We start from the raw sequence: 12,183 nt of genomic DNA, 5'->3' as shown, positions 1-12,183 counted from the left end.
CCTCTGGAGGTGCACGAGATAACGTTTATCAGAAAGGTTTTTGTTGTTGGGTAAATCAAGTGGGACTCGGTTCCAGCCCACTTTAATTCACCTCTGACCTTTTAAAACAGTGATAAAACCTACAGTGTATATAGACCCGCGTCTGCTGTAGTGAACTGCTCTCCACAGCCTGGTAATACGTTTTCGCTCGCATATCTTACACAACTTTTTGTTTCTTGATAATTATTAAGGTTGAAAATAAGGGAGTTTTGATTCTTTTTATTATCAAGGGGCAGAATAAGGGACGCTCAAATAATATGCATGTCTGCCCACAAATGAATCGCATTAGTTGCTTATTTACGTACAATTATTAATTTCATACAAACAAACGAAAGTGAATTGTACCATTCTAGAACTGACTGCACGAGTAGTCCGGTGTAGTAATTTAGGAGCTGAAATTACTGTGAAATTACTTGGCATGAAATTTATTAGCATAGCAGAACGCTTATAACAGGGCTATTCAATTAGTTTCATATGAAAACCGGATTATCAAATTGAAATTTTGAAGAGGACCGAGGGTGTTGGTGGCCTTCTTTATCTTTCCGAGGGGCCTGTAAAATAAGAAATTACATTTAAATGCATACTCAGCAGTAAAATTAATAACACCAGCATCTATAAACAAAAGGAACATAAGTGCTGCCTGTAAAAAATAAACTAATTACTCAAACATTTCTTCTGTAATTAACTGCATATTAATATATTTTTATTGTCATAATTTCATATTGAACCTCAAAATGAATGTAGAAACGGTATCAATATGGTAGATTTTAAATATGTTTAATGGCATCTTTGTAATAGTTTTTTACGTAGCAGCTACTTAAAAAAAAGATGCCATTAAACACATAAAAATATGCTTTATTGACAGATGTTTTATATGTTTTTATTTAGTCAATAAAGCATTTTTTAACTAATTCTAACTAAAATTTTATTGCAACCGTATGGCCTATGAATAAATGAAACTGCAAATTTTTAAAAGTAAGAAAACCTACTTAACTAATTTTAAGAATATGCTAAAAAAATTTTTTTAATCATTAAGATGCATTTAAGCCCACGTAAAATAATGTAAATAATGTGCCTCCACGAATAGCAATGATTCTATAATAGATTTTATTTATATATATATATATATATATATATATATATATATATATATATATATATATATATATATATATATATATATATAAATATATAAATATAAAACTTCCAATGCCAAATTGCATTGTGGTAAATGACGGTTCTTCTTTACTCCCGGTTTGGGTGAACAAAAACACAGGCCCATCCACCTTTTGACAAAAGGTAAGCGTTGTTTTTATTGCATTACTGAAACGTCTATAAATTATAAATACTCGAAAGTAAAAGTTGCGTTTGTTTATTATAGTCTTCGCCTACAATCTTTGCATATTAACCACAAACCATGATTAACTTCTCAGCACCGCGTTATGGTTTTTTTAATGGTAAAGTAATTGTGGCGTAACTCTACTTTCCCCTAAAGATGTAGCATCTACGACGATTTTTTCCCAGTTGCTAAGCAGCTGTAAAAAACCTTGATAAATTTCTAACAATGGGCTGAAGGGGTCACGTGGCTGAAACCGCGTATCAAAGCACACACAGACAGGATCAGTAACACATTTACTCATTAAAAGGTAGACAACATTAGATGAGGGTGGAAAACAACCCCTTTTATTGTTGGCTGTGCAGTGTTTAAGCCTCCAATCAACAAAGCTATGATTCTACAAGTTAGAGAAACCTGCCGATGAGTGTCTGCCACGTATGCAAAAAAAAGTTCAATCCAAGGCTGGATCCTCAGACACAACACAAAGTGCTCTCTGACGCCTTTATTACCTGTAAAACTGAACCGGTCTTCCACTGTGCTTGTATTTAAGGCCACTGATGATCAGCTTGGACCCATCCACCTATAACCCCACCCTGAACACCCATCAAACTCACTGCATTCTCACAAATCATAATCCGTTACCTTCTCTTCGGTATTTGCTAATTTGCTAAAATAAAAAAAAAATGCAAAAGAAAAAAATCACCACAGCATCTCAATTCCTGAAAACAACCTTTCACACAATGCAAGTAGGACAATAGTTACCAATGTCACCCTAGTATGGCTCAAATAACAAATTCAGGCTGAACGGGAGTGTTAAAAAACACCCACAGTGTCGAAAGGTTTGAAAGGCACTAACATGGCTCCACTTCTTCTGTCTTGATATACCTGAGACTTAATGTTGAGTGGTTAGCACCAGGAAAGAGACGCTTGAGAAAGACAGATTCCAGTTCAAACAAATAGGATACAATCTATTTATCGCAGAAACGCTGAGAGCTCTGCGGGATCTTCATTAGACGTGCACAATGGGTGCAGGCCGTGCGGCGTTCACGGCAGCTTTCAAACACTGTCAAGGAAGGCGATTGCTCAGGGATTGGTCCTCCTCGGGACACCTCTGTGTAGCTAGCAAAAGAAAAGTCTCTGAAATCTCGTTAAGTCCTCCAATTGATTTCTCGGAGAACAGAGGCAAACGCAACATGAGATGATGTGCATAGGCCGGAAGAACTTATGCAAAACACCCAAAGAAATAAACACACACACATCCACGCACTCAAAAAGGTAATGGCTAACAGATGGCGACCAGTATCCTTGATACTGACATGCCCCTAACCATATGCGCGCACACACACACACACACACAGGTGATGGCATAATAACCATCGCAAACATTTGTCCTCCACTTTGTTCCACAGCCCTGAGCAGCTTTATGTTTAGCTTATGAAAATCAGTGTCTGCCTTTATAAATAGACATCCCAGTGTTGGTGAGAGTGTGTACACCCATCAGCGCTGGCCTCCCACAATGCATTGCTATGGTCCGGTCTGAGCCAAGGAGCTCAGTTCCTGCCCTTCTGGCTTTTCGCCCTCAAACCCTCTGCTTCTCCACAGAAGCTCGGCGCTCACGCGGACACGTTGACGTCTCGCAGGGCGATGGTCCCGTTGGCTGGCGGGTCTGTGGGCGATGAAGGGGCAGAGGGTGGTGTTGCGAGGAGAGATGGAGCTGTGCTGGTGTTGAGGGCGCTGCTTTGGAACAGTATCTGCTGAAGTGTCCTGCGTAGATTCGGGTGCAAACGGGCCTGAGTTTGATAAAACACCTCCACAGCGAAACACTTCATCACGCCTCCGCATAGATCCTCGTAAAGGGGCACCGTGTACATCCGTGAGGTCTAGAAAGGAACAAGGAAGCGCAAAGTTAATCGACTACCCATTGTTAAAACAGACCAGATGAAACATTTGTTTTCTATAGGCCTACATAAAATGCCACATTCTTAAATTTAAAACAGATGGCAGTAAGGTCAAGTCAAAAAGCTTCAGTGAAAGCAGCAAGGAAAGGACATCAGCTAAAGTCACGCAAAGAGGAATGCATGTAAATTTCTTCAATAGGTTTTACAATGCTCAATAAAAATGGCAAAAATAAACACTAATTAGCACGTAACAATCTAACATTAAACATCTCACGTTATCAGAAGTTAGTGTTAGAACTAGTGGTTGACTGATATCATTTTTTTTTCCACAGTCGATGCCAATATCTCAAAGAGCAGGGGGACCTATGGCCTATATATGACCATGGCCAATACAAATATACATTTTATTTGAGTTATGTAGTATTTTTTCCATTAATATTTAAGGAATTTGTAATAGGGTAATTTAGTTATATTAAAAATAAATGTGTACCCAAGATGACAACTTCCTGTTTCTGTGTAACTATTGCAGTATTTTTAACAAATAAAGGAATCTTTTTAAATATACAAATAAAAAGAAACTAAACCCTGTTACCAAAAGGGCACTCTGGGAATCTGGAAAGTTTGTGCATATTGGCAATTATATGTATTTTTTTAACTAAATCAACGGTAATAAACCGCAAAAATGACAGTGGGTAAACAGATACTGCAAAATAAGTTTACAGTTTGTTGACCGCGTGTCTCCAGTGAAGCTGAACTCTCCTCCAGTCCAGACCAACCCTTACACAGAAAACACGTTCATGCAGGATGCATATTTCACAAGATCTCACAATTATTCGACTAAGTCTGCAAAGTCTGTGGAATCATGTTTATTATTTATTTAAATGATATAAATGCATATTTGCTGGACACTGACTGTAAACGAGATAGTATTACGTATTCCTTTCTGTTATATTTATATATTTTTTATCACTTTAAATTACCTTTTAATTCATTCATTCGTCAGTTCTATCTGATTATTAAACATCTATCCATACTAGGCAGAACATATAAACAAAGACTGCAAACAATGAAAAGAGTGAATGTGAAAACATAATATTTACAAAATGCCAAATTCAATCTGTAAGTTTTATATTTCCACTTTGGGGGGTTATTTTACACATTTCAAATGGTTTGCCATATAGGACAGGTTATGGTATCATCAGAATTCTCTATGAAGAATTCACAGACTTATTACAGTATGTAACCGTATTTGACACAAGACACTTTAGAATACGGTAATCAATACAACATGCTTTCGATGAAGAAAAAGAAACCAGCCGAACTGGTTGTGATTGAGCACATCTCTTTACAGCTCTGAAAAGAGACATGACGTCATAAACAGTCAGTAGTCAAAGAGTAGTGTTTATTGGAAACACTGGAATGTGGATGCCCTTTAGGGAAAACTCAGTTTATACTGAGTGGAGGGGTGATGGAGAAACAGAGAGTCACTGAATTACACGCTTTTAGAAACCAGACTGTCCCTAGCTTAATAGTGTTTGTGCCCTCTAAACACAGGCAAAATAAGACGCCGATTTGCTTGAATTCATCTTCAGACCACACAAAAAGCTCTTACAATCAATATGGAGATGCCCCATTAATGTATTATCAGTTACAGCCCAAAGGCTCTTAATGCGCAGAACTCACATGTTTATGCAAGAAGCTGCGAACCCGGGGCAGATCAGGATAAAAGCTGTTCCGCACTACAATCTGCAGCCAGCGAATCTGGACTTCAGCGTTCATCCCATCCAACAACGCCGAGTAGCAGCTTGACAGAAGACTCATCACCTCTGAAAGGCCAATCACATTTCACATTACAGGAGAAGAGATCCTAATGTCGACAAACGCCGAAACGGTTTCTTAATACCTTGAGGCAGAGGCGATCGGTCTAGAAGTCGGTCCAGGAAGAGGACGGTCTGAAAGGTGCTCCAGGAGGAGAGGTCAAATGTAGAGATCACTTGGGGGTCAGGGGCATCCACGCCCCAAAGATCACACAGGTGCTGAACAGGGCCTGTTAGGGCTCTACCCGCCGAGAGATCTGGTTCGCATAACGGAGGACCACAGCCATTCAGCCATCGCTCAAATTCCAGACCTGAGAGGGGAAGGAAGAAGGAGGGGAAGAAGTGTCACATTTCTGTTTATTTAGCCTCCATCTCTTGCGCTGCTAATGTTGCTCTGACCCCTCACTGGGTGTTATGACTGGCTCAACAGGGAAATTCCTAACCGAGGACAAATGGAGCGCGGTGAGATGAGTAACTATAAGTGTCTAGCTGTGTTAATCATAATCTCTGACGGCTGTCGAACTCACCCTCTCGTTGAGCAACGCAGCTCTCCTTCAGCTCAGGGAAAAAGCCAAGGAAAAAGTCCAACAGATCCTGAGCGATTACGCTGCTGAACCTGAACTTCTCAATGTAGGCCTACACAGTGCAGGGTGGACAAATTCAGAAACTTCATGCGTGGACCGTGCCATATATGCGTAATCGCGATTCGTGTATGAGTGGTGAATGTTGCTCACCCTAAGAAAACTATCAAATCTCTTGATGTCTCCACACAGCTGTGAGAGGTAAGACACAAAGCAGAAGCCTTTCTCATAGGTGAACAGATTCATTAGACTGCTGGGGTTTACACCTTCGGAGAAAGAGAAGGAAAATGGATAACATGGTACATTGACCCATGAATCATGGGTCTGACACTTCACAAGTACGTTAGAAATATTTAAGCGCATTTTCCATACAAGGTGAACTTTGCAAATTAGGATTTTCCTAGCTTCTGCCTCTCTGAAATCTGAGTAACGAGGAATTTTAGATGCATTTACCGAGCAGCTATTTCAGGTGGTTTATGGAAAAATCACCAAGTGCCAATCCCGAGGTCTCTTTCAGATTCTTACAAAGGCTAGTTCATATTGTTGTACCTGGCTCAAACTTGGCCTGCAGCTTACTGACAGGATTGTTGTCTCCAAGAAGACGCATCTGCCTGTGAAGAGCATCTAGACGGAACACAGTCTCGAGACAAGTGAAGGAGTCTCCTTAAGTAGAAAAATGGAGAGAAACGTAAGAAGAGCATATCAACGGCCCTCCGCGCACTGCTGGGGCAAATGCAAACACTCCCGTATCACTGGCATCATTCTACACAAGTATGAGTCTTTGTGAAATGTATGCATAAACATTTGCATAAGGCCTACATGGTGATGTTTCTATGTTTGGATATGTGTGAGGTCGTGTGTACCGTAGGCCTCTGTGGTAATGCGCCTCTGAGCATAAGTGGCCAGACCCTCACTAAGCCACATCTCTTCCCAGGTAGCATTGGTGACAGCATTGCCGAACCAACCGTGAGCGATCTCATGGATGACATCAATCAGTAGAAACTCTTGACTCTCCAGTATGGAGGAAATTATGAAAGTGAGGCAGGGATTCTCCATGGCGACGATGGGGAATGAAGGAGGAAGGAACACTATATCGTACCTGTAAAGGGAAAGATGGGTTAAATGCACGAATACGAGGCTCGATGTGAACAAGACTGATGTGACACAACTGACCTCCCCCATACATAAGGCCCAAAAAGGCCCTCTGCCACATTAAGCCAGCGCTCCACACTGCCACCTAGTTTACTGACCGCACACGTCAGGATGCATGGCTCTGCCCACACACGACTCCTAAAAGCAGATTGTGGCTAAGGTAAAGCAATAAACACTAAAGAAGGCAATGCATACATCTTACAACACTGAACCTGAGATAACTGGCAAATAAGCCATCTTAAAAGCAGTCAGCAAGTTTCCAAGTTGGCTATGCTAGATAGGACTAGCTTGGTTTCGATATAGCATGCTGCGTGTAAGTGAAACAACCAGTATGGTTTTTAAACTTGACAACTGTGGTTAAGCAGGCTAATATGAGACAAACCAGAGTAGGGTTGCGCCAACCATTCATAAGTTCTTCCTTAAATTAGAACATCCACACTAGAGGCCTAGTAACTACTAGCTAGTTTGTAACTAGACTTGTACTTACTTAAGTTACACCAGTTGTTCGTAAGGCAGGATGTAGCTAGCAGCTCATAAGCTCACCATAAAGTAATGACATTTACCCTAAATCATCTAGTAGAAAACTTCAAATACACGAGCAGAACTTGTTTAAATGCCATGAATTTTAATTTATCCTCTATTTGCCTCGCATTTGCTAACAGGAAATACAAGCTTCCATTAAAAACAATGCTACATTAATAGCATCAGCGTGTATGTTAGCTATTTTTATACGTAAACAACATTCAGAAACTAACTGAAATAAATACGGATCAATAACTAATGAAGAAATCAAAGCATTTATTTCATCTGACGTGCGTAACATGCTGATGCCGTTTTATTCAAACCATTAACTTGTTTTTGTAAATATTTAGTTGATACGTAGTTGAAGTGTAACGGTGCAATGAAATATAATTTAGTAGTGCGCAAGTTAGTAACTTAGCCTAGTTTTGACATAAATGGGCACTAGGTTGAAACTTACGTAGGCCCCAGTACACTAGCATTCTAGACTTAGCATGCCGGTGTTAAACCATTTACTCAATCCTTAATTACCTCGGCCCAATGTCTGCATGCTGTAGGTCTCCTGCCACCAGGGCAACCAAGTAGGCTGGGACCGGATACTCCATGGAGAACTGGAAAACCCTGTCCTGTTTAGAGTATGCACTTCTTGAGGCACTCATCAACACTGTAACACCCTCCGGTACCTGCAACGCAACAAACATGATCTAAAACGGCACTGCATTCCCACAAAGCTGTTTTGGTGTAAAGCTTACACTTACCCTGACAGTGGCAGAGTAGGTGCTTTTGACGGCTGGCGTGTCAAAACAGGGAAAAAACGACCGGTTGCAGACCGAGTGACCCTGAGTAAAGACCAGCGGACGGGTTTGTCCGCATGTCAGCTCGGCGTCCAACCACCAAATCTGACGAAGGAACCAGGGAACGATACGGTGAAGGAGCACCTTCGGCAAATAAATAGCTAGAAAACAGCTCCGAGCATGCAAATGATTCGATACAGATTTACATATCAAGGTTCGGGTTGCACTGTTAATAGATAGGCACTAAAGCACTGTCCTTTTAGTTATTTCAAACGTCAAGTTCTTGATGAAGTTGCAGAAACAACAGAAAACCACCCATAAAGAGACGAGCAGCTAAAGTAATAAGAACGACCTTACAGCCTGGGGTCAGTTTCGGACCAGCTTACAGAGCTGCCACTTTGATGCAACCTCCTTTTATGCATCGCAAACTCTTACATTTGGCCTCTACGTGATGTTTAATTTGTCACGAATTCTGCTGATGCCAAGCGTTTGTCGTGGTAACGTTATCTATGTGGCCATTGGCTATTCAAAAACAGATGAGGTTTTGATCGAAATTGTGATAATGAGTTGTTTTGGAAGCATCAGGGAGAATTATGTTTCGCTTTGCTGGGTTGAAAAAGACTTCCAAGAAACCGCTGTCGTGCTGATATAGCCGTATGGCCGGCTAATGCAGCATATTATTATGGCAGTGAAGAAAGCTAATGAAAAATGCCATTGTAACGCTATAAAAACATCAACACAAACAAAACGGCAGTCAAAGGAGCATGCGAGGTACGTTCAAAACGCTATAACGGCATACAGTGCAAATAACACTAAACGGGTTTGTTTTCGTAATCAATTTATACATCTAGCCGTCTGTAATTGAAACCTATTAAACAGCCCACCTTCCAGTAATTACCTCGCGCACTCATAATCATGACCTGGATAACTAGTTATCTACTTAAGGGGACATGTCACCACACTGAGGTCATTCTTATCCGTGTAGCTCAGACGCTTAAGCACACTCACTGTTTTCCATCCTTCTGCTAGTAAATAAATGAGGTAAATAAACGCCGCGTCCCACCGGACCCCTTTAACGCGGCGTAAAAGCGAACGTGGCATAAAGGAGCAGAGCCGGTTATCAACATTAAGGGTTATTTTTGGCGCATATCGACAATGGTCCTGTGCAACAAAGTTATTATTAGCGTGTATCGGTGGCAATTCGTCAGCTGTCACCGTGTTGACCTTACCGCAGGGCCGTCTGTGGTAGTGTAGCGGATGGTGACACGGAAAGCCCGGTGCGGCCGGATCACCGCGGCAGGGAGGCTGATGTTCAGAGAGGATCCGTAATCGGTGAACGGTTCTATTCGGTAGGTAAGCGACAGAAACACGTCGGGGGCACCGGACGCGCCGGGCACCTTGCAGTCCACGGAATGAATTAATAACGAAGGATGCGTGTCCAGAATGAGCGACTGGACGCCGGGCTGGACGGGCGTGAGCTCCAGAACCTGCCATCCCGTCATCCTCTTGACGGCGAAGTTCAGGTGGAGGTCCAGGTGGAAATGTCGGAGTTTAAAGCTGTGGAAGTTGGACGCCGACGCGACGTCCACCGGGCGACAGCGCGCCAGACCCCGGCCGCCCTCGCAGGACTTGTTACCGGGCACGGTCAGCACTTTCCGACAGCAGCACAGCGTCGGTCGCTGCAGCTCGGCCATCGTGAAGTTCGGCGAGGAAACGACGGCGGCGTCAAACTTTAAAAGCGGCGATCGCGCGCGCGGCGGCGGCGGTCTTCGGAGTCGAGCTCGGCGGAAGGCGGATGAGCGAGCGAGCGATCGAGTTAGTTACATTGTTGCCGGAGTTAAAGGGGCGGTCGAGGCTGGGCACTCGGCGGAGGAGGGTGATAAAACGACCGGGAAGGCAGCAAAAGGCATTAAAACAAAACGCAAGTCTACGTAAAATCCATTAGAGCCGTAGACACGACCGACTTCAGCCCTCCGACCTCCATCTAAAGCGGAATATACGCGCGGATGTCCCAGTCCGTGCCGAGATCCCGACGGGAGAGGTCGGTGAAAAACTACCGGCAGAAGAAGACGCGCATAGCGAAACCCTGATGAGCAGAAACGGTCTGAGTTAAGTGACTCCCTCAGAAAACAGGAAGTAAAAACAGGGGAGGAAATCACTTCGAGACGGGAAAGTTTTCGAGCTGCAGGGGGGCGCTGCGGAGCTCGCGACCGACCGAAATAACACTGTCCGGCAGTGGTCAAGCATCGTCAAAACAACAGGACCGGGTTGTGTTTGTTATGGATTACAGTGCAGTTTATATAAAGCGTCCACGTTGCTGTTGGTAATAGACTAATGATGTCAGATCCGATGGTGTCGCCTGTCTGGGATCGAAAGGACCCATGCACCTACATTAAAACTGTGCCTATTACTAATAAAACATATATTTAGGCCTGATAAATGGCCAACAACACGTTAAAAATAGAATAATAAAATGCAATAAATATCAATACAGCAGTAAAAGTAGATTTATTCGAGATTTGCTAATGAGACTTATTAAAATATGATTTTTAACGTTAAGGGAGCATCAGATGAGGGAAATGTAATGACAATATGTCTGCTTTTATGTTCAAAACAAGTAAGAAACTCAATACAGGTACGATGCTTTTTTTTTTTGGTGAACTGTCCCTTTAAATACCGATTCAGACAAATGTTGGTTTTAGATTACAATCTTGCGTTTGATGATGTTGCTGACAATGTACTCATTAACAGACGGATGGTTCAAGCCGTATTCAGCAGGCATTTGTGAACATTTACGAATCTTAACCGTGCCGCCACGACGCATGGAGCTCCTCACGTTTCAATCCTCGAGCCTGAACTATTCAGTGTGTGCATGCTCCCATAGGAGGCCGTGTAGTTGAGATCATGAATATTGCTTATCACAGCCTTGCAAAGGACACCCAGATCTACCTCGCTCTGCTTCACGGTCTGCATAAATAAAATTTGCAGCTGGAAATACACGTTGAATAAACTAAAAACAAAGGAGCGGCAAATACATTTGGCCATAAAGATGAAATATCAAAGGCCAATGCATGCCTTGACTTTTAAAACTAAAAATTAAGCCAGGAACCTTGGTACGATTTTCGAATGTTAAGTTAAAAAACATCCAAAACAGTAAAAATTAAATCCTTTGTGCACAAATAGGCCCCAGAGAAGCTTATTCATGCATTCATGAGCAGCAGGGCAGATTATTACAATGGATTTCTGACCGGCCGGCCTTCCCTGGAGGACTGTGAAGTCAGTTGCAACCCAGACAAAACACTGCTAGACTCCTGACCAAAACTGAGCTCATTATCAGTCATTAGGTCATTATATTGGCTTCCCGCTCCATTTCAGAATGCTTTTAATTGTATGGAATTCCCACAATGGGCTTGTACCAAAATGCTTGGCGTCGAGAAGACCTTCAGCTATTATGCCAGCTGAAACAGCTTCCAAAAATGATCAGGGGTGTCCCAAATTTTGCTACTTATTTTATTTAAATATCTTTTTATGACTACTATTACAAAAGAAGAACTTTGAATTGCCGTTGACGTGGTATAAACCTGCCTACAGATTCCAGAATCAATGATTTATGGACCGCTACCTTTTAACGGGACACGTAAAGAATAGTTTACCTTAAATGAAGATTCTGTCATTTATTTACCATCATGCAGTTTTGAACATAAACGAGCTATCTGTCTGGGAAAATGTCTAGTGTGCTCTTTTCTTTACGATGAAAAAGTGAAAGAATACCAGCGGTTATCAGTGACAGAAGGGTTATAAGTCGACACGATTCTGCATTTTGCTAAACAATATATTGGTTTCTCTTTTATTTTTTTCAGTTTGGATAAGCTGTTCCTCTAGGTGTGGCGCTCGAGGGACGAAAGCCACTGAACCGCATCATGTATGGCGTCTTTCTCTAGAGGGGCCGCCAAATTAATAACCACAGTAATGTTATATATTGCAGTCGGTTGGCACGTATAATCTCTGAAAGAGCTGGTTTCCCTTGCTGTTCTGGACACTCTCCTG

General features: G+C 42.1%; 1 protein-coding gene across 3 annotated transcripts; it reads right to left on the bottom strand.

The window, feature by feature from the left end:
• Positions 1–1,700: 1,700 nt before the first annotated feature.
• rnpepl1 (arginyl aminopeptidase like 1) lies at positions 1,701–12,052 on the bottom strand. Of its 3 annotated transcripts, XM_043264681.1 has the most exons (11): positions 9,366–12,046; positions 8,101–8,241; positions 7,874–8,025; positions 6,845–6,961; positions 6,535–6,770; positions 6,221–6,334; positions 5,825–5,937; positions 5,618–5,726; positions 5,177–5,401; positions 4,957–5,099; positions 1,701–3,255 (listed from the first exon to the last, which is right to left on the bottom strand). In XM_043264681.1, the coding sequence occupies exons 1-11, from the start codon at positions 9,828–9,830 to the stop codon at positions 2,989–2,991; spliced, it is 2,082 nt and encodes a 693-aa protein (XP_043120616.1). In that variant the 5' UTR covers positions 9,831–12,046; the 3' UTR covers positions 1,701–2,988. The 3 variants fall into 3 exon arrangements, with proteins under 3 accessions (XP_043120616.1, XP_043120617.1, XP_043120618.1); XM_043264682.1 differs by lacking the exon at positions 6,845–6,961 and having other exon boundaries at positions 9,366–12,051; XM_043264683.1 differs by lacking the exons at positions 5,618–5,726; positions 5,825–5,937 and having other exon boundaries at positions 9,366–12,052.
• Between the last annotated feature and the right edge of the window lie 131 nt (positions 12,053–12,183).

The sequence above is a fragment of the Puntigrus tetrazona genome, chromosome 18 (genome assembly GCF_018831695.1).
Source record: "Puntigrus tetrazona isolate hp1 chromosome 18, ASM1883169v1, whole genome shotgun sequence".
NCBI classification, from domain to species: domain Eukaryota; kingdom Metazoa; phylum Chordata; class Actinopteri; order Cypriniformes; family Cyprinidae; genus Puntigrus; species Puntigrus tetrazona.
Note: the sequence above shows the minus strand (reverse complement) of the source record. Positions and strands in the feature narration are given on the sequence as shown.